At 34.8% G+C, this 24,228-nt stretch overlaps 1 protein-coding gene across 7 annotated transcripts in view; it reads right to left on the bottom strand.

Moving 5' to 3' along the window:
• Nucleotides 1-24,228, bottom strand: part of nckap1 (NCK-associated protein 1) — a 104,241-nt gene that overhangs the window by 21,196 nt on the left and 58,817 nt on the right. For all 7 annotated transcript variants that reach the window (NM_001137665.1, XM_005167921.5, XM_005167922.5 and 4 more), the window contains 6 exons: nt 17,305-17,424; nt 14,534-14,673; nt 12,359-12,490; nt 6,551-6,769; nt 3,212-3,342; nt 3,001-3,098 (listed from right to left, as the gene is read on the bottom strand). In NM_001137665.1, the coding sequence (NP_001131137.1) occupies nt 3,001-3,098; nt 3,212-3,342; nt 6,551-6,769; nt 12,359-12,490; nt 14,534-14,673; nt 17,305-17,424 (840 nt within the window). The remainder of the gene's footprint in view (nt 1-3,000; nt 3,099-3,211; nt 3,343-6,550; nt 6,770-12,358; nt 12,491-14,533; nt 14,674-17,304; nt 17,425-24,228) is intronic.

Genomic DNA, 24,228 nt, shown 5'->3' with positions numbered 1-24,228 from the left:
AGTTTGCATGTCTACAAATGATTTGCATAATTTGAGCTCTGAGAGAAAACGTGTCGCATGTTTAAATGCTTTGCTGAACATGCCACTGAATACAAATGCCAAATAAACCATCTCAGCCCACAGCTGATTGTGGGTCAGATAGGAAACTTGGTTCTCTTTTGCCCAAATTGCTTTCAGCTGAGGGAAAGAGGCTTGCATGTTAGAACATCGCTGACATGTGCCAGGTCTGTGTTGAGTGTGTTCACACACTTTCTCGTGGCTTACTTATAACACACAGGGCTGTTTCAAATACATACAGTTAAATTTAAAATTAACAGCACTCCTGTGAGTTTTGTTTTCTTTTTCAAATATTTCCCAAACAATGATTAACAAAGGAATTGTTCACAGTATTTCCTACAATATTTTTTCTTCTGGAGAAAGTCTTATTTGTTTTATTTCGACTAGAATAAAAGCAGTTTGTAATTTTTAAATCTATTTTAAGGTCAATATTATTTAACATCTTAAGCAATATTTTTTTCAATTGTCTACAGAACAAACCACTGTTATACAATGACTTGCTTAATCACCCTAACCTTTAAGTAGCACTTTAAGTTGAATGCTAGTATCTAGAAAAATATCAAGTGAAATATTACAGGGTTTCTGCAGGTTTCACCAAGTTAATTTTAAGATTTTTCTTAAAATTCAATTCAAGTTTAAGACATTTTTAAGACCATTATGAATTCAATTTTTGACTCCTAAAGGGCTAAACGCAAAGAATTTTTTAAAATGGCCCAGATAGAAAAGATTGTTGTTATAATTTAGTAATACAATAATAAAAAAATAATAATAATATATTATTTTAGATATTTCTAACAAAAATATTCTAAATATTGTGTAAAAACATGTAAGCTTTACTTGCATTCATACCCTTTTTAACTTAAATTTTCTTTAAAATAAAGAAATGAACAAATGTTTTAAAAGTTAAAAAAATTATAATAAACTAAATCTATGCACAATACCTACTTTACATACTTTCCTGTCAATAATCTCCACCATCCTGTCCAATAAAAGGTTAAAAAAAACCTAAAAAAAATTATTATAAAAAAATAAAATAAATATTAATATATATATATATATATATATATATATATATATATATATATATATATATATATATATATATATATATATATATATATATATATATATATACATATATATATATATATATACATATATATATATATATATATACATATATATATATATATATATATATATATATATATAGATGAAGAGTTTGGTTGCAAAACGCGATAAACGCCATTTTTTGACATTTGGATTGCAGCAATTAATAACATATAAGAATGTACATTTTAGGCCGAGTACAAAGTGTATTTTTTCATAAAACACGATATCTGCCAGACCAGTTTCTTTACAAAGTGCGTTATTACGGTTATAGAACGTTCAGGATGCGGTGCGAGCTCAGCATCCCCTGGGAAGAGAGTCGCCGCCGGTGAAGTGCTCCGAGTTTGCTCATTGATTTAGCGATAAAAGATGAAGCTTTCAACTTCATAAAAATGTATAAAAACAGTACAAAAGTGGACCTGAATCCTGCGTCTGTCAAGACTACACAAATGCAGCAGGGTACGAGTCTCCGCTGATGTCAAGAACAAGGCCAGGGAGCGCCATTTTCCTGCGCTTCTCCCCATCACAAGATACCTGTCTGTAAGGGGACATTTCTAAGTGTGCTTTGTAAGTTTTTAAATAACTTCTTACATGTAGCTGAATAGCCTATCTGAAGATTTATTTATGCGGTTGCACGTATTATTTATAGCCTAAAACCTTACGTTAACTCTTGTTGTTGATTTATTATAAGGGAACACAAAGGGCACAGGTTGTTATAGAGAAAAATAAACGGTTTAGCTTTTTCACAACAAACAATAAACAAGCTATTATTATTATTATTATTACAGTGGAACAATACATTAATAATTCATATGACGGGGTGAGGCGAACTTGTGTCGCGGTCTTTGTGACACTGCGGCTCCGCCCTCTCTAATCATACAGGTTTGGTTTTTAGCAGCGGTGTAAAGGATCCGCCCTTCACTCTTTCTGTAACAAGCTACAAGTCATTTATCTAACTGACTTTATCTTACTTATCAAACAAAACATTGATTCACGCGCTTTTCTTAATGGTATTACAGTAGTAGGATATGGTCTAAAAAAAGTTATGTTAATTTGTGTACATTCTGGCCAAATCTAACTCAGAATCTTAATATTATTAATCAATCTTTGTATATACTATTCCATACATTTATGATGTGTTTTTTTTTTTTACCAATTTAAGATTTTTGACAATGTTAAGATTAATATGTTGCATTTTGGCTTGGTTTTTGACTTATTTATGAACTATTTATGGACATAAAATTAAACAAAAAATATCCTGGATTTGAAAATATTGTGTTCCTGGCCTTCACTGAGCTCAAGGAATTGTTTAATGTACAAAAATTGACTGTGGATGCCTTAAATGATAATGTCAAACAACCAACCTTTCATCTCGTTTTATATATATATTAATAATATATATATATATATATATATATATATATATATATATATATATATATATATATATATATATATATATATATATATATATATATATATATATATAACAAATATATTATTAAAACTAAGAAAGTAAAAAAAGTCCACATATTCAGTCTCGACCTGACTGTAAGTCAATGTAAGTTTATTTGATTTTTTTTTTTCAGATCAACTAAGAAACAAATAATTAAAAACAAACACAAAAAAAACATCAACAAATTTTGTCTGGGCTTGCCAGTGAGTCAGTGACTGTGGGAATCACTATTTAACAGGAAGACTGAAAAGGTGCTGTAATTGCTGTCAGGCAGTTTCCAACAGAAAACCCTTCCACTGAAACACTCTCAAAGGAAAAAGCAACTAAGAAAAGACCAATGATGTGACCCTTCCACCTCCAAGACTACTGATGCTCACCTTCAGTTCTGCAACTTGGGATGAGATGTGCCACATGAGACTCTCGCTGAGGAACTTCATCCCATATGGACCCAGCAGCTCCGACAGAGAGCGCATTTCTGAAAGAGAGAAAGACACAAACATTCAGTGCAAATAATCACAACCAGCAGAAGAAAACACAGAGATGTATTTTTAAACAAGGAAATCCTTCATTTCAAGTATGTGCTCTCACCAGAAATGTCAGAATACTCCTCTGCGTTGAAGGTCAGCTCATTCTCCGTGGGCAAGTTGACGAAGGCTTTCATCGCAGGAAAGTACGCGATGTGACCGTTGCTGACCTGCCGCAGTAAAGTCTCCAGATACCTGCACAGAGATGAACACCAGCGTTTCTTTTTAAAGACATACTTCAATCTAAATTAAACTTTAACAAAATCTTTATTATGGTGATTTAAAGGGCACCTATGATGCAAAATCAACTCTTGAAAGCTGTTAGGACAGAACTGTGTGAAAGATCAACATTGATCTGCTTCATGATCTGATGCAGTCTCGGTTCATCTGTTATTTCTCTCTATAATTTAAGCCTATAATGCAGAATTCTAGCAAACATTTCTTTAATAGATTAAGTCAATAGATAGATAGATTTTTACAAAACTTGACAACTGAAATGAGGCTGTGTATGAGAGAGTCTGACCTCTCTGATTTATATTTGGTGACGATGTCTGTGGGTGTCAAAATTAAAGTGCACATTTTGGCTTATAAAATATTCTATACACAACCACTCAAAAGTTTGGGGTCAGTATGATTGTTAAATTTCTTAAAATAAGCTTCTCCTGCTCACCAAGGCTGTATTTATTTCATCATAAATAAAGTACAAATTGCAAAATTGTGAAATGTTATTGCACTATAAAATTACTATTTAAAAGTAGTTTATCATTTAATTGAATCATTTATTCAGGTGATTTTAAAGATGAAATTTCAGCTTCATTACTTCAGTCTTCAGAGTCACGTGATCCTTCATAAATCGCTCTAATATTAATTCTTCTTATTATTAATGGATAATAAAAACTTGCTGGATAAGTTGGCGGTTCATTCTGATGTGGCGACCCCGGATTAATAAAGGGACTAAGCCGACAAGAAAATGAATGAATGACATACACATTCAAATTTAATTACATGACATGTACATTTTTTTTAAATTGTCAGTTGTATTAAAAAAAGTTATGCTGAAAGAAAAGTTATGCTGAATAAAAAGGGTAGGCTTCGCTTCTGATCTGCCAAACTGACTACTTTATCTGATCCCCCTCCACTCCGCTCATTTGTCTCCTAGGTCTTGTTTGTGTAATTCCAGTTTGTTATATTTGACTTCACGTATGTGTGTTTATCTTTTTGTCGATTTCCTTGTAACGTGTCCTTGAGCTCTGGAAAGGTGCTATATAAATAAAAAATATTATTATTATTATTAGGTATTACAATTATGTTTGATTTTGAATCATTATTTAAAATACTGTATGTGGCTAAGAAATAGCTATTACCTTCTTTTTTTGTTGAGGCCAGTGAAAATTTTAGCAGGGTAATTAAAAATCTGAACCACTGGGCCAGTAGAAAAAAATCCTCATTTCAATGTTAAGCCTGGTTTATACTTCTGCGTCAAGTGACCGGCGTGACCCACGGCACATGCAACGCGCGTAGCTGTGCATTTATACTTCTGCACGCTGTCACTGTTGGTCTGCATTAACACTTCCGAAACGCTAGTTGGCAGTGAGGTGTAAATGTTCCTCTGTGTCGATTTTTTTCTCTGCTGTTTTGCTTTTCCTGAACACTTCCTGGATGTACAAGTGGCTCAAACTCACTCATTTTGAGGCAGGAACTGGCGGACGTGCAACAACTTTAACTATGAGGTAAACACAAAACAAAACTTTCCATCAGGAGCTCCTTCACGGGACTCTACACTTGTAAACAATCGCTCCATTGTGCTTGCCTCCAGCTCGCACCATTCGCGCAGCTCTCGGCCCCGCCCAGACTCGTCAGCGCTACCAAGCTGACCAATCACAGAGCTTGCGCTACGCGTCATTGCGACGTGTAGTTACAATTTTTGAGAGGTGCACATCAGCGACGCCGACGGCCACGTCGAGGGGCTATGTGTCAGCGCCGTAGCATACGCCGGCGTTTGACGCAGAAGTATAAATCAGCCTTTAACCCCCCTTCAACAGTTGCATAATGGGTAGGGAGTGTCTCTTGGGCTCCCCGTTCTTTGAGGAAGTAATCTTCTCTAGTTCATTTATTCTGCTTATTCCATTGAGGTCAGATTTACGAAAGTAAAAACAAACATCACCAAGTTGGTTAATAGTAGAAAATGAACTTGTAATTCTAATCAAAAGTGAAACTGACACTGTGCTCTCATGATTAATGTTATGTATTTGTGTTTTTTGTGCTCTGTTTTCTCTGTGTTTTTTCTCTCTCTCTCTCTCTTGCTCTGTTCTCCCGTATCTGCTCTCATGTATTCTCAGGTTCTGTTCATTGGTCCATTCAGCTGTCAGTCATTCCTCCCCGGTTACGTCACTCTTACGTCACATCCAATGAGCAAAGACCACCCGTCTTAAAAGCGCGCGCCAGACCACTCGCTCTTTCTTGTTTTCTTGCTTGCATTTTTCTCTTTTGCTGTTTGTCGCTTGTTTGTATTTACCGCGTGCGTTTAGAAATTACCCTGTCTAACTGTGTTTTGTTGTTGCTTGTTTCTGTGTGCACGTTATCAGTCCGTTATTCGTACATTGTTCTTAGTTTATCGTTGTTTACGAGGCTTGGACGAAGCGGACAGGTAAGAAGGTCACGTGACATACATTTCGCAACACTCAGGACTACTCTGCTGTCTAGTACACTAGGTTAGGGGCGAGCGCCACTCCTTGTACTTTTTGGATAGATAGATAGAGTAGATAGTTAGGACTCGGAAGATCTCCGCGTGTTAATTATACTGTTTTCACATAGTTAGTTAGCTAGATGCTTCTGGGAAGTTAGATTTAGTTTGGGTTTTGTTCTTTTCATTTCTTTAGCGCCGCCCGCGTCCCTTCTGCCAGCTCTCTTGTTTTTCCCGTCCTTATTTGTTTCAGTGTTGTACATATTGTAAATAATATATTTTTGCTTTACTTACTTTTTCTTTATTTTTGATTAATTCGTTGTTGTTGTTCACTTTGGGATTGTAAATAAAAGCACACATTTTTTGGCATTACTTTGGTTGTCTTTCCACTCATTCACTGTTTATATAAATATATTTTAATTAAATAAATGTCAAACCCCACACCCTAGACTAACATCAGGGGTTTGTAACATTAATATTGTAAAGCCACTTTTATAGTATAAAGTAATATCTTGTATGGAGTGAAGATAAATAAATGTGATATGACTGCCGTACCTATGCAGATCACTATAATGAGTAAGGATGTTGACTTAGAAGGGAGCATCCTACGTAGACAGCACATACGTTTCTTGAACAGAGCTATTCCTCCAATTGCAAAAGTGAAAGTGACGCTTTGAAATTACCTTGTGGTCATTTTTGTATAGTTAGGCAGACTCTCACCAGTTAGTGTAGAGGCTGGTGATGGTTGGCTCTCCGTGGCTGTCCAGGTGTTGGGTTTGCTGCAGCAGCACATTGTTGAAGACTCTGGTGATGTCAATCTGCACATAATTCTCAATGGACTGCAGCACTGTCATGTAGGCCCGGACGCTGGTGAGCAGCTCTGATGGTTTGGCGATCTCCTGTGTTGTCTGGTTGTACATGGTCATCCCGACTATAGACCTGAGGGAGAGTTAAGAGACATGATCAACAACAATTACTGAATGACAATCATACAGACCCAACTGGCTTTAATAAACGTGTTTATTTTACTGCCCATGATTAGCTGCTGTATGTAACATTAACAAGAACAAGGTGCTTGCTCTGAGAATATTTTATCAAAGTGTATAAAATATAACATGGAAGTGCCTTTATGTCCACCTATACATCTAGGTAATCGATGTAAAAATATATGCAATAAAATGAGTAGTAAGATAAAACAAAAACAATCAAATCAACTGAACAATTAGTCCAATTTAAAATCGCAATGGATCACAATTTAATAACTTCCTACATATTTACATTCAGTAGCAGTACTTGATTTCTCTATTAATCGATTACTCTAAACCAGTGGTCACCAAACATGTTCCTGGAGGGCCGGTGTCCTGCAGAGTTTGGCTAACTCTGAACAAGCAAATCTAGCTCTTACTAGGAATACTTAAAACTTCCAGGAAGGTGTGTTGAGGCAAGTTGAGGCTAAACTCTGCAGGGACACCGGCACAGGACAGAGATTGGTGACCCCTGTACTACAGCAAGTACATGAAGGTCATATATACATGTTAAATAAATTGAATAAACAAAGCAATATTAGAAGTAGATAATTACTGCAAAACTAATAATTATATGCAAGAGCAAAAGGAATAAATTTTTTTTAAATAAATGTAAATAAAAAAAATTAATTTAATTTATAAATAAAAATTAAGAAAATTGGTTAAGAAAAATACATTTAAATAAAATGACTGTAAATACATGTTTAATTAATTTATATTATATTTTATTTCTATTTAAATATTTTTATTAATTACTTAATTTTATTTACTTCTCTCTCTATAGGTAATACATAAAATAAAACATTTTATATAAAAAGTAATAATATAATAAAATATCAGTAACAGCCAAGTGCAAAATCTTTTAAAGACTAAGCACATTATTATATTTTGATGACAGCTTAAAAAAATCTAATAATTATAAGCTAATAATTATATGCAAAGAAAAAATAAATAAAGTAAAGCAATATGAATAATAAACTTAACAAAGTTAATTTTAAAAATATACATTTTTAAATTATGTTTAATATTTTTAAATTATATTTTATATCATTGTTTAATTTAATTAAAATTATATTTTATTTAAATTAAATTTTTTATTAATTACTTAATGGTATTTATTTTGCTCTACATAAAATTAAAATAAAATAATATAAAATATCAATAACTCCTAAAAGGTAAAATCTTTTGAAGATGAAACATTATTTAGCCGGCAGCTAGCTCTCTGCAACACTCACATAGTCACCCACTGAAGCTAATCAGGGCTCCGCCTGGCCAGTACCTGGATGGGAGACCACATGGGAAAGCCAGGTTGCTGTCAGAAGCGGTGTTAGTGAGGCCAGCATGGAGTGCTTAATCTGCGGTCTGTGTTGGTCCTAACGACCCAGTATAGTGAAGGTGACTATACTACTCGGTTTCAGATGAGATGTTAAACCGATGTCCTGACTCTCTGTGGTTGTTAAAAATTCCTTCCTTTGAAAAAGAGCAGGGGTTTAACCCCGGCATCCAGGCAAAATTTGCCCACTGGCCTCTGTCCATCATGGCCTCCTAACCATCCCCATATCATAATTGGTCTCCTCTCCACCAATCAGCTGCTGTGTGGTCTGGCGCAATCTGGCTGCCGTCATGTCATCCAGGTGGATGCTGCACACTGGTGGTGGATGCGTAGATTCCCCCCAATGTGTGCTTTGAGTGTCTAGAAAATTCACTACATAAATGTAAGGAATTATTATTATTATTATTATTATTATTATTATTATTATTATTTTTATTATTATTATTATTATTTTGACGCAATCTTTAAAACTCTAACTCTCTTTTTTCCTTTAGAATTATGTGTACTGATAAATCCTGAACATTTAAGACCTGAAATATATGTTAAGAAAGCACCAATTTGGACTTGGTTATGTGGTGTGGATCAGAGTGCAGTGGTGGCCACTATAAACCGATCCATAACAACAACATATTATTTTTATGCTTTGACCTGAATCAAGCCCATTTACCCTGTCAGATGGAAATGGGTAATAACAGCACATGGTTATATGGTGAGATCTGCTAACTGGGCCTCTCGCTGCTGAAAAACACGGCCACATGAGGGGTTCACAGCCCGGCAGAGAAGGGCCAGCCAACGCATCCGCGTCAGAGTTTTGAATCCAACAGTGGAAAATACCTGTTATTCCTCTGCCCGGTGTTTATTTAGTTGGACGAGCGCTATTCTGGAACCGTGTCAAAAATCATGCAAACCCAAACTCAGGCCGCTAGTCCAATAAATTACACAAATCGAACAATAAACCCCAAGAGGCTCTTTAAGCCGTTGAGTTCTCAGCTTAATTAATAAGGGAGAGCTGGACGACAAACTTCCCCAGACATAAAATGCAACAGTAACTCTCTCCCCTATGAGGCAAATCAATATGATTGATGCTACAGTGTGGATAGACCTCATCAGGAGGGGAGGACTGTGGGTAATGTGAGAGATAAAACCCTCAGTGATATATTTATGTTGGTAGCAGCCAAATTCAGTTTAGGCTATTGAAATGTTTATGTTTAAAGGATTAAGAAAAGGAAAAAAAAGGCTCTAAACTTAGCATTTCTCACTACATTAGATCAGGGGTGTCCAAACTTTTCAGCCAGCGACCCCCAAAATAACAATTCCAGTAACTCGCGACCTCCACATTCCTCTAAGGTGGTTATACTATAAATGTACAAATGTTGCACACATAACAGTAGGCTTATATAAACATAAGCATATTGATAACACCAAGCACAAAATTTTGGAGACCAACTCTCAGAGATCATCCTCAGTGTTCAGTTGTGGCCTGTATTCATTTTTAATGTATTTGATTGCTATAAAGGTGTCAGAAAGTTTAACCTGGTGGTATAAAATCAATCTGCTGCAGCTGATGTTATTGCAGTGTTGTTAATCTAACGTAAACACACAATTAAAAGGGTGATAGTTTTTAATTGCATGTTGTTGCTTTTTTATGCAACTATTCACTATTTTTATCTTCTGTGGGTTATTGAGAAAATATGGTAATTCTAATAGTTTAATACAATTTATTTGACTTTTAGAAATCACCAAGAGACCCGCTGTCATTGTCCCAAAACCTCCCAGGGGGTCCCGACTCCAACTTTGGAAACCACTGCATTAGATCGTTAATGTTGTTAATACTGCATTGCATAACAAAGCTAAAGAAAATATAACAAATATAATTAGAATAAATACTGTACTGCAGTTTTCATCCAGTAAGATTTGACTTTTATGAAATACATTACAGACTTGTACAAATCTAAAGGTTCTGGAACAATGGAAAAGATTTTTACTTGCCTCGTCAAAAAAAAAGAAAAGAAAAGTCTAGTTGTATACACACTTTTTTCCAACTTAACCTTTTGAAAGAAAAATAAAAAGTATAAAACTACAAGTTTTAAAAACTATAATAAACTAAATGTTAGCACAGCAGTCTGTCCAGGCCAGTGTCTTCACCATACAGCTATAAATACATGGGAGAAAATTTGAACAAATGGTATTGTATGGAAGATAATTGAAGCATATTGGTAAATAGTTAATTCAGATGTAAAACTCTTTAAATCCATCTGACCTCTTTTCTTGTAAATAAGCATTTTCTATCAGGTTTCTATAATTAAAAATGTGTTGAAAAAAAATCTCTCCGGTAAACAAAAATTGGGGAAAAAAAATAAACGGGATAATAATTGAGGCTGATAATTCTGACTTTAATATATATATATATATATATATATATATATATATATATATATATATATATATATATATATATATATATATATATATATATATATATATATACATATACATATACATATATATATATATATATATATATATATATACATACATATATATATATATATACGTATATATATATATATATATATACATATACATATATATATATATATATATATATATATATATATATATACATACATATATATATATATACGTATATATATATATACATATATATATATATACGTATATATATATATATATATATATATATATATATATATATATATATATATATACATATATATACACATATATATACATATATACACACACACACACACATATATAAACATATATATATATATATATATATATATATATATATACACACACATATATATATACATATATATATATATATACATATATATACATATATATTCATATATACACACACACACACACACATATATATATATATATATACATATATATATATATATATATATATATATATATATATATATATATATATATATATATATATATATATAAATATATATATATATATATATATAAGAATAAAAACAATCTTCATTCATTTATATGGGTAAACACATAAGCAAAATTTCTAGAACTGCTCGATCTTGCAGATTCGCACTCTATAACATCAGAAAGGTCCGACCCTTCCTATCTGAACATGCCACTCAACTCCTTGTTCAAGCTCTTGTTCTCTCCAGACTGGACTATTGCAACTCTCTACTAGCCGGGCTCCCAGCTAACTCTATCAAACCTCTTCACCTGCTTCAGAATGCAGCAGCACGAGTGGTCTTTAAAGAACCTAAAAGAGCACGTCACTCTGCTACTCATCCGTTTACACTGGCTGCCAGTTGTTGCTCGCATCAAATTCAAAGCTCTGATGTTTGCTTACAAAGCGATTTCTGGCTTTGCTCCTTCCTATCTGCTGTCACTTCTGCAGATTTATGTGCCCTCGAGAAACTTGCGTTCTGTAAATGAACGTCACCTCATGGTTCCATCCCAAAGAGGGAAGAAATCGCTTTCCCGAACTCTCGCGTTCAATCTGCCCAATTGGTGGAATGAACTCCCTAACTGCATCAGAACGGCAGAGTCACTCGCTGTCTTCAAAAAACGACTAAAAACTCAACTATTCAGTCTCCACTTTCCTTACTAATCTGCAAGTGCCTCTCTGGCTCCACCGCTAACTGTACGACAAAAAAAAAACAAAAAAACTAATGTTTTTAAAAAAGACTAATGTTTTGCTTCTTACACTTTCCATACCTGAAACTTGTCTACAGCACTTATTCATTGTTGCTCGTATAGTTGTGTAAATTGCTTCCTTGTCCTCATTTGTAAGTCGCTTTGGATAAAAGCGCCTGCTAAATGACTAAATGTAAATGTAAAATATTTATTGTATAATGTAAAAAGTGGAATCCATTGGAGATTTAGAACATTCACAAATAAAGGGACAATATAATAAACTATATAAACAATTATCTTTGTTAATTTATTATTATATAATTATAATTATTATATAATTATATAATATAATTATTTACAATTCTAGAATTTATATTTTCAGCAACATTATAATACGTTTCAAACTCTCTCTCTTACATCAAGTTATTATGATTACACCATCCCGTCCTAGTTAGGTCATACTTTAATACAGAGCTGTGTTGTCTGAGCCATCATGATGGGGAAAAAAGTCTGACTTACTTAGTGAAGCGAATCTCCAGGTGGGAGGTCAGGTACTCGCGTGGGGTGAAGGTGTGCTCCCAGACCATCATGTTGGGGACGTAGTTGATGGAGAAGCAGAGCTCGGACAGAGCAGTGTGCAGTTTATCCAGACTGTAAAAACCAGACGACAGCCTTAAAAACTCATTTCCTTCAGATTATGCAGTCTTAGCCAGCACTCACTATGGGGCCACACTGCTCACATACTGTTACTACTGCTCATGTGTGTCCGCATCAGGCTTTAGGACAAATCCATTTTATATTATATGGAGGATTTGTTTGAATGTGTGCCGTATGGAGGGATTAAACGGTGAAGGCCTCCAGCGTGGTTTGTTTAACACACTGGTTCTTTTTCTCTACTTGTGAGATCTAGGTGCAACTTAAACCCATGCAAATAGAAAGAGCACCAGCAAATTAAGAAAACATCATTGTGGGTTTGACGAGGGTTCAAAAAAAACAAACAAACAGAAAATGTGCTGTAAATCCTCACAAGACATTAGGCATGATTAGTATATTGAAAAAAATGTATAATTATAGCAATAATAATATGTGTAATATCCGTCTCGCAGAAAGAGGAGAACTTACTGTTGTTGTTTGTGTCATGCATATGTGTGTTGGATGCATAACAGAGGCCAGCTAGCAAAGTGCTGTGCAGGTAAACCTCACTCCTCTGACCTCAAAAGGTGCTTTAGCGACTGACGCTAGAGGACATGGTCTTTAGCCTCTTTGTTAGAGCAACCAACTCCCATGCAAAGAATTGCCGGTTCGATCCCAGATCAGACTGGGTTGGATGCAGTAGGACCGGTGGGTTACAGATGCATAGATCGTTTATCTATATTTCACCAATCAGACGGGACTTTCCTATCTTTATCCACACCTCCCCATAAGGTGCTGTTCTGCCATTGGCTAAAGCGGCCCAAATGTGAAACTAGAGCTGAAAATAATGGCAAGAGTAAAGGCAAATAGGCAAACGATAACAGCCAATCAGAGTGAGATTATCTGATGAGGTTTTTGCTCATTCATGGTGTTTTAGGGCGTACTCACACTATGTACAGTTGCCTCAAACTGGGCCAATATAATAGGTAAATTATATAGGTAAATATAATTAAAAATATAAATATAATTTTAATTTAATTTCGCAATGCTTCATATTTGTTATGATTGTTAAAATGTTAACTGTCAAAATGAGGTTAAATAAATTGCAGATAAGTTTAATTCTGATAAAACTATTCAGGCCCTTTTAGGGGTCCTTGATATTTCGTACTGTGTAATTGTCCCTCACATGAACGAGCACCGATTTGCCTGGGATTTCAGGCATTTGTCTGCAATTTCTCAAAAGCTGTCGGTGAGTCAAAATCAGGGCTAAAATCATGCAGTCTGAACTCGGCAATAGTGAGCTAAAGATGGAAAGGACAACAGAATACAAACACAAAGTGCTAACTTCAAAACAATTTGTTTTTTCAAATAAAAATCTAGATGTGTTGTGAGAATCTGCAGTGTGTTTTCTATTTGTATTTGCAACATACCGATGAAGACGTTTTCTTAATTTGCTGGTGCTTTTCCTCTTTGCATGTGTTTAAGTTGCAGCATGTTTTAGAACACTCTGTATTCTAACCTTTAATATTGGCCAAAATACATTGCGTGTTGAACGTGAATTCGGTTAGAACTACAAACATGACAGACATGCAAGACCAACCATTAAGTAGACAGGGTTTGGTAAAATTGTTTCAATGACTGTTTGTGAACATCTATCCAACTATAAAATGTTCAAATCAAGTATTCCGAGTTGGATTTCATCTGAAACAATTCTGTGAACTTATATAAACATTAACATTTGCAGAATAACTTCTGAATACATAATTATCCAAAGAGCTGAGGAGATTTCTCTACATGAAAGACTCACAAATGGCAGATCAACCAGCAGCTTAAATCTCCAATAATGTAGTTAATTAAATATAAAGGAAACGTGAATGATGTGTCAAGATGATTGACAGGGAATGTAACCAAGCAACATATTGGTCAGTCAATGAGGATGTAGTATGTCCCAAAGCTTGCATACTCTACTGTTAGAGACTCTAACAGTAGAGTAAGGATGTAGGATGCAGTATGTGAATTTTGACGCAGCGCCAGATTACATCAAATGAGTTTCGTTCTTACTTGGTGACCAGGAGTCTGTTCTTCCTCATGCTCTCCACGCCAGGTTTTTCTCGCTCCGGTTCACCCTTCTTCCCTGTCTGCTTTTTCGACTTCTTGTTCACGGCCTGACTGATGGTTTTGGCACAATGTTTTGGCAGTAGCTGTGAAGAAGAACAACAGGAAAAAGGCCCTTTTTAAAGTCAACATGAAATCACAATTGACCCTACTTACTTTAATATGAGTTCCTAGTCATATTGAGAACAATTCATCATCAGTGCAAGTCATTGTAAATTCTAGAAATGTGTCTAAAGGTATGAATTGAGAACGGTTACGTTTTCTTAAAATACCAGAACTGGTTGATTTGTGACATACTAAGTACAGCATAACGGCAAAAGAAAATGTGAGCTTGAGTTGTGAGCTTGGATCTTGAACTGGACGTAATGGAAGATTGGGTTTGAGCTAAAAAAAAAAAAAAAAAAAAAAAAAAATCAAGACAACGAAGAAACATTTCTGTTTCATTAACCTTGCTGGCTGCACACAATAACGTGCAGCTTTTACAGTGTTTTCCATTTAATGATCTACTTTATTTTGAAATATTTATATATTATTACATAAAAGGGAGACTACTACAATTATTTTTTCTGGATTCACAAATTATAGTTATGCATTTAAATGGAATAAAAAATGTTTTAAAATTATTGAACAAATAAAAAAAGATCAAAAATAAAAATTTCAATTGCATTAAATGACAATAGGTAATCTGTTTTTGTTTATTAAAGATGTGATATTTCATTGCACTTTAAACAAAACAGTACCAAAGTTTATATTATTTAAAGAGTTTTATATTGTATAAATGTTTATTAATATTAGATAATATATTGACATATGTTTATTTAAAAATTTGTAAAGAAAGTAAATAAATTATTAAAATTTTAAAAATGATAAGTCTTTCACTGACACTAGCGGGTGTCTGCAGAACAAGTTTTCTCCTCCAAATCTATTATGGATCAGCTGTGATCACCGCTGCCGTTTATCGGTGTCACTCATCGGTGAACAGCACAAGGGCATTAAAGCCAATTGCAGCCCTTTCTGTTTGTGTGTGACTAATCATATGGGTGTAAGGACTTGCTTGACAACGCTCAGAAAGCGAGCAGAATATTTACATTTGTTTATTTGCTATAAATGCTCATGTTGTTCTGTGAATGTACTTGAGTTTTTAAAGGTACAGTTCATATATCTAATTACTTGTATTAAAGGACAAAATTGCATTACAAAGAATATATAAATGTAAATGCATGTATACATTTTAATACAAGAATTATTGTGCTGAAGTAAAATACAAAATTGTGTATGGAAAGCATTGTCAATGCACCGAGATATAAAATTGTAACCGAACAGAGGAAGGAAATTTCCACAGTATGTCTGATAGTATTTTTTCTTCTAGTGAAAGTCTTATTTGTTTTTATTTCAGCTAGAATAAAAGCAGTTTTAAATAAATAAAACAAACATTAAGGACAAAATTATTAGCCCCTTTAAGCAAATTTTTTTTTCAATAGTCTACAGAACAAACCATCGTTATACAATATTTTGCCTAATTACCCTATTCTGCCTAGTTAACCTAGTTACACCTTTAAACATCAATTTAAGCTGTATAGAAGTGTCTAGAAAAATATCTAGTAAAATATTTTTTACTGTCATCATGACAAAGATAAAATAAATCCGTTATTTGAAATTAGTTATTAAAACTATTATGTTTATAAATGTGTTGACATAATCTGCTCTCTATTAAACAGAAATTGAACAGGGGGGCTAATAATTCTGACTTCAACTGTATATATAGTTAAAAAAAAAGGGAACACTTGGAGTTACATTGTGTTGTTTGACGCCCGATTCACATGAGGCTTCAGCGTTAACACCTGACGAAGGTCATGTCTGAAGTTGGCAAAAGTTGACACGATCATCCCGGCAGCATCAGCCAATGAAATTAGACTGCAACTGGATACTGTCTGAGCTGGGGTAATTTGCATAATGTAATCTGATTTGCTGATGGTTCCGTTGACTTTAAAAGTTCGGCAACGATTGGCGTCCTCCATTTAAAGTGAATGGGAAGCGCTGATGCCCGGTGTGAATAGTGCATAAGTGTTCCTTTTATTTTTATATACTGTAGATAATATTTATTTATTTAATATTATAGATATAAAAAAAGACAAATAAATATTGTCAGACCTTTACATAACAAAATGAATCATTTTTCTTTTTCATTTAACAAATTCGAATCCATGTTACTTTCCCTCCATCACCTTACAATCAATTCCTAGTGGATAAAATCTTTAGTCTTAAGTTTCTGCCAACTGAATGACTTGAAAATATATCAGATTGCACAAATAATAAAATGATTTAGGTCAATCTTAAGCTTGTAATTCCTCAAGACAAATGTGTTTTTCTGCAGCACAGACTAGAGCAAAGCGGGAATGACTTATGAACTGCTGCTTTGCTTGCTTACGACGTGAAATTCATGCTCACCGGGGATGAGGGTTCCTTAATCCAGTTTATTCATCCAGTTGACTGTATGTGTGCAAATCATCTCTGCCAACTGTGTTCAGCGAATCAATCGCACTTTAATTTCATCGTGATCATATTGCAAAGGATTGGAACATTCCTGGTGAATTTGCACAACTCTTTATAAACCCAGTTAAGTTTGTTAAAATCCCAGATATGACATGGAAAATTCCAGAACTCCCAAAAGTCCCTCTGTGTTTTGGCAGAGCTGGAAGCGTGTGTGCGTCACTGACCTGGTCGCTCAGGGTGCACTGCTCTGTGCATATGTCTGTGATGAGGTTGCGGGCTTGCTTGGCCATCTCGTCCAGGAACATGTTGCAAAGGGACAGGCTGCGGTCTCCGATGTGGTGCCTCTGTAGGGAGGGACACACAAGAAGACATCAGTGGAGATTTCCTTTAGAATGACCCCTAAGTTAAGCGAAAGTAAACTCTAGGACACTTTGGACATACCTAGTTTTGACGGTGCTAAATAGTACTGTAAATGTGTTAAGTGTGGAACTGCAGTGTAATTGGTTCTGGACGCCTTTTATTAGTAGCTGTGAATAACAGTTTGGCTTAGCTGGCCAACTGTAAACATAGCCTTATAAAATAAAAAATAAAAATAAGTAAAGAAAATATTAATTTAAATAAAAAACTAAATAAAAATAAAAACTTAAACAAAATAAAAATAAATAAAATAAAAAATAAAATACTAATTTAAATAAAAAAACATACAAAATTTTTAAAAATAAAAATAAAATAAAACATAAAATAAAATAAAAAATAAAACAAAATAAATTAAATAAAATATTAGTTTAGATAAAATAAAATAAATTAAATTAAAAACAAGACATTAAAAAATATTAAAATAAAAAAATACAGAATTTTATAAAATAAAACATTAAACAAAATAAAAATACATTTAATTAAAAATTAAATAAAAAATTAAAATGTAAATTTAAATAAGAAAACATTAAATACAATAAAAATAAAATAAAACATTAAACAAAAAATAAAATAAAATAACAATAAATTAGAACAAAATAAAATAAATGAAACAAAATAAAATAAAATAAAACATCTTAATTCACCCAATTTAAAAAGACTAAGATGATCCAGCAAACTGTTTGAGTGGCAGTCAAAGTCAAGCTTAACTTGAATTGCCTGTACCTCCTGATTAATGTTTTTGAATGAAAAGTATTAAAAGGATAGTTCACCCCAACGTAAAAACCTACTCACCCTCAAGTGATTTCAAACATTCAGGAATTTCAAAAGATCAGAAAAGATATTTTGAAAAACCTGCAACCATAAAGTTTGCAGTTACAGGTTTCCAGCATTCTTCAAAATATCTTATATATTCAACAAAATTATATATATATATATATATATATATATATATATATATATATATATATATATATATTTTTTTTTTTTTTTTTTTTTTTTTTGGTGAACTATCCCTTTAATACTTCTATTCAGCAGGAATGTATTTAAATTCAAATTTGAGAATGCAAAAGTAAACGCTACTTCAAAATAATAATCAGTTTACACTTAAGTTTACACTTAGTTTACAGTTTACACTTACAGTTATATTAAGCAGCAGAACTATGTTCAACCCTAATAATAATACGTTTCTCCAGTACCAAATCAGCATATCAGCTGTGATGTTATAAATGCCCATGTTATATTTTTTGTAAATTAAATATAAATTCTAAAATATAAACTTTGGTCAATTCCATCAGTCTGTAGAAAGAGTTTATCAGAAGGATTTCTGAATCATCATGTGACACTGAAGACGGTTAAATTCAGCTGAAAATGTAGCTTTACCATCAAAGGAATAAACTGCATTTCAAAATACACTCACTGGCCACTTTATTAGGTACACCTGTCCAACTGCTCGTTAACGCAACTTTGCAACGTTCGGATGGTAGGGTCAAAATTTTGCATCAACAACATAAAAGCATGGATTCATCCTGCCTTGTGTCAACCGTTCAGGCTGGTGGTGGTGGTGAGTGTAATGGTGTGGGGGATTTTTTCTTGGCACACTTTGGGCCCATTAGTACCAATTGACCATCGTGTCAACGCCACAGCCTACCTGAGTATTGTTGCTGACCATGTCCATCCCTTTATGACCACAGTGTACCCATCTTCTGATGATAAAGTGCAAATCATCTAAGAACATGACAATGAATTCACTGTACTCAATTGGCCTCCACAGACCCATATCTCAATCCAATAGAGCACTTTTGGGACGTGGTGGAATGTGAGATTCGCATCATGGATGTGCAGCCGACAAATCTGCAGCAACTGCGTGATGGTAATATAGACCAAAATCTCTGAGAAACATTTCCAGTACCTTGTTAAATCTATGCCACAAAGGATTAAGGCAGTTCTGAAAGCAAAAATGGGTCCAATCCAATACTAAGTAAGGTGTACCTAACAAAGTGGCCAGTGAGTGTATATTGAAACAGAAAAAGTTTACTTGAAAATATACTAATATTCCCAACACTTGTTTAAAATGTCTTTTTAGCTCAAATAACTAGCCTCAATAGGTAAGCAAATGAGATGTATTTCAATTCAAAAATATATAACCTGACCCCCAAACTTCATACATTCATGTCAATGAATTAACAAATTACTTGGGCCTGGAGTGGCAGAACACCTTATTTGTCAGCATGCCATTTACTGTTGACTCTATCCGAAAATCGGCAAGGAGTGATTCACGGATATGCTGTCAGAAGCTGAAATGACTCCAAAATAAGCTGCTCAGGTGAATCTGGCTCACAGTGAGGTGCTGTGTGTGACCCGTCTGTGTGTAAGTGAGGCTCCTTGTTATGACCCAGCTGGTCCCGCCGCCTCAACTCCCTTCCTAAAGCAAACAGTGCATACTCTCCAAATTACTAATGCAAAACAACTTTCCTGAACCCTCTGCTCTTGCTCCCTATTGACCAAACCCAAACAAAATTCTTCACGACAAAAAAAAAGGGATAGTTCACCCAAAACTGATTACTCCACCTCAAGTTGTTTTTATACCAGTGATGGGTCATTCTTGAACGATTCATTCATTTTGAACAAATCTTTTAGGTGACTCCAGAACGATGAGTCCTCTCAGGGAGTGATTCGTTCATTTGTGCATATTTGTGCAGGTGGAGTTGAAAAAGATCTGATCCATTCATCTTTCCAGTCCTCGCTTTGAGTGGTTCGTTTCTCACATTAAAGACAGACGCCAATCAAATGTAGTCAGAGCAAGAAAAAGATTTGATGTGTTCATCTTTCAAGTCCTCTATTTGAGTGTTTCATTCATCACGTGAAAAACAGAAGCCAAACATGTGCAGTCATAGCCAGAAAAAACACTTGATTCGTTCATCTCTCGATTCATCGGTTTTGAGTCATTTGTTCATCACGTGAAAGACAGAAGCCAATCATATGCAGTAAGAGCGAGAAAAAGATTTGATCTGTTCATTTCTCGAGTCCTGTTTGAATCATTTGTTCATCACGTGACAGACAGAAGCCAATCATATGTAGTCAGAACCAGAAAAAGATCAAATCCGTTCATCTCTCAAGTCCTCGGTTTGAGTTGTACGTTCATCATGTGAAAGACAGAAGCCAATCCTGTGCAATCAGAGCCAGAAAATTAATTGATCCGTTAAATTCTTGAGTCCACGGTTTTGAGTCTTTTGTTCATCAAGTGAAAGACAGAAGCCAATCATACGTAGTCAGAGCTGGGAAAACATTTGATCCGTTCATTACTCGAGTCCTCGGTTTAACTAGTTCTTTTTCCATGTAAAAGACAGTAGCCAATTGTATGCTGGAAAAAGATTTGATTCATTCATCTCTTAAGTTCTCGGTTTAAATCGTTCGTTCATCACGTGAAAAACAGAAGCCAGTCAAATGCAGTCAGAGCCTAGAAAAGATTTAATCCTCTTATTTCTCGAGTCCTCGATTTGAGTCGTACTTTTATCATGTGAAAGACAGAAGCCAATCATATGCAGTCAGAGCCAGAAAAAGATTTGATCCGTTCATTTCTCGAGTCCTCGGTTGTGAGTCGTTAGTTCATCACATGAAAGACAGAAGCCAATCATTTGTAGAGCTGGGAAAACATTTGATCCGCTCATTTCTCTAGTCCTCGATTGGAGTCATTCTTTTCTCATGTGAAAGACAGAAGCCAATCATATGCAGTGAGAGCCGAGAAAAGATTTGATCGGTTCATTTCTCGAGTCCTCGGTTTGAGACTTTTGTTCATCATATGAAAGACATAAGTCAATCATATGTAGACAGAACCAGGAAATGATTAGATCCGTTCATCTCTCAAGTCCTCGCTTTGAGTCATTTGCTCATCACATTAAACACTGAAGGTAATCATATGGAGTCAGAGCAGGGAAAAAATTATTCATTCATCTTTCGAGTCCTTGGTTTTGAGTCTTTGTTCATCATGTGACAGACAGAAGCCAAACATATCAGAGCCGGAAAAATATTTGATCTGTTCATTTCAAGTCCTTGATTTTGAGTCATCCCTTTGCATGCTGTTACATGATGAAAGAACAACTCAAAAATCGACGACTCAAAAGGTGAACTAATCATGGGTCCTTTCGACTCAGCTTATATGTATTAGCTAATCATGGGACTGTCTGTGTGATGTGAACAAACCACTACAACCTGAAGACATTTCAGAAGGCTCAGGTAAATGATAAATGATTATTTTCTCTTACTTTCAGCATTCTAGTTATGATTTGTTTGTAGTGTGATTAACGTCTGGGCTATTTGTAGATTGGAAGTTTGGAAGCAACTCGTAACATTTAAATAATATTTTGGCAAACTGAAGGAAATGGCTTGATTTATGTTTCATGTATGTTTTGTGGTTTGTTTTCTGTTTTGAGTTCTCTTCTCTCTCTTCCGTTGTGTATCCTGTCCTGTTTTAAGTGTGCAACCATTGGTCGAAGGGGCTGTCAATCATCATTGCGACTCAATCGGCGCGCCAATCAGGAGCTGGTCTGCACAGTATAAAAACTGTGTGCTTGCATTGTTCCCCAGGAGCACTTAGCTCACAGCCAGACTCCTCGCTTGTGTCGGCCGGCCTGTTCATTTGCGTTTTGCTTAGTTTGGTTGCTGTGTTCTAGTTTTCTCTCTTTGTTTGATTTATTAGATAGGTGATGTCATTAACGATCTTTATGACAATTGGATTATATGAGATCATGTTTTGCTAATGGCTAACAGTGTGTACTTTACGAGAACTCTAGTAATTTGAGCAGCATAGTATTTTCACTTGTTAGTTAGGTTTTGGAGGCGTTGCCAGGTGTGTATGTTTTGAAGTAGTTATGAAGTTTAGTTGAGCAACGTGCTGAAGATTACGGTCTTGTTTCTGCATTTTTCTTTGGTTAGTTAGTTTAGTGGGTCGGGTTTAGTTAGATCATTTTCTCATAATTATTTCTTTGTTTTGGCAACACTCCTGTTTTCTTTAAATTAAATAAGTTATTTAAAATTATATTTACATTATATCTAATTTCCTAAATTCATTGTTTGACATTCTCTGTTTTAAAAATACTTACCTTTCGTTTCATTTAACCAGCAGTTGTGTCTTCTCCTTATTCATCCAGCATTATTAGAGACTTACTGATTATTACGTTTCATCCATTTAATATGTTAATAACTTAAACGCGTAACATTCAATGGTGGCAGCGGTGGGATATTCCTTTTTTTTTTTTTTTGATGTCTTTAATTTCGGACGAGTATTGTGAGATCTATTGCTGCTGGAGAAAAGGACAAACCTTTGTGAACAGGAAGGTTTGATTAAAGAGCAGGTGTCTACGTTATTGTGAGTCAGACAAACCTATCTTGAGAATGGCTGATTTCGATTTGGAACATTTTGTTAATGCACTGACTGTTGAACAACTAGACAAATGCAGAAAGGATGATTTAATTTGCGTCACTGAGCACTTTAAAATTAAGATTTCTAAACAGCAACAGAAAAAAAGACTGAACGAGATTTCGAGGTCCGAGTCAGAAAAATAATCCGAACTTCTCAACGCTATTTTATACCTTTATGAGTTTCTTTCTTTTGTTAAACACAAAGACATTTTAAATAAAGCTCAAAACCGTTTTCGAAGAAAGCTTAAGACATCCACTGACAAAAACAAATATTCTGGAAGTCAATATTGAAAGGTTTTCAGCTTTCTTCAAAAACAACATCTTATGTGTTCAACAGAAAAAAGAAATTCAGACCAGTTTGGAACAAGCGAAGGGTGAGTAAATGATGACAGAAGTTTCAGTTTTGGGTGAACTATCTCATTAAAGCTTTCTTGATCCATTCATAAAGCTGATTGTTCTGCCTTGCTCTTCATGGGCATCTGAGGGCAGATTCTGAGAAGGTGCAGGTTGGAAATAACAGATCTATCCGACGTGATGCCGAGCGCTAACCTCTGCTGAAGCGCCGTGATCTTTTGTTGTTTCTCAAAACCGCTGTAAAAAAAAAAGGTTTCTGCTCGAGGATGGAAATATTCTTGGAAACTTTTAGTGCTTTTCCAACATAAATAAAGCCTGCAGCTGTCCAAAGCTGTGTGGAGTGGACATAGGAGGAAGACCATTTCAGAGGCATGCTGAGAGAGGGAGTTTCATGTTTAAATAAGGGAAACCCAAGCCTTCTATGGCTCAATAAATCTCTTTTATTCCTCTAAGTGCTCTCAGACAGCTCAATGTTCGGGCCCGGCAATGACATGAGAACTCTCATTGTCCTGTTTGTCTTGGTGCCGTTTGTCCACCAATTAGGGCCCGAAAATGTGGGTTTATTTACCAAATTAAGTTGGATATTGGAGGGTACGGTGTTTGGCAGGAACAAACACTCGGTGAATTTGCCGGCCGTATAGCAGCAGGGGGGAAACAGGAATCTGTTGTGCTCCTGCGTGTGTGCGGATGGGGCTTCCAGATGCCCCCGGGGAGCCTGGGTAGCTGCACTGGTGTATGGTTCAATTACAGATTTAATAAATCATGCTTTTCAGCATCCTGATACATGGACCACAGCGCTCAATGCTGCGTGTTGGGACATTCCAGTTCTAGTTAACTCGCGGAGCTTTCCGGTTTCACAGTACGACTCCATCCTGAACCCTCGCATGGGTCGTGGCTAAGCTAAGGCAAGACCCGATGGAGAAGAGAAAAGATCTTTTCCAAACTCCTCTTTAAAAAGG

This window comes from Danio rerio, chromosome 9 (assembly GCF_049306965.1).
Source record: "Danio rerio strain Tuebingen ecotype United States chromosome 9, GRCz12tu, whole genome shotgun sequence".
NCBI classification, from domain to species: Eukaryota; Metazoa; Chordata; class Actinopteri; order Cypriniformes; family Danionidae; genus Danio; species Danio rerio.
This window is presented reverse-complemented; position numbering and strand designations above follow the sequence as displayed.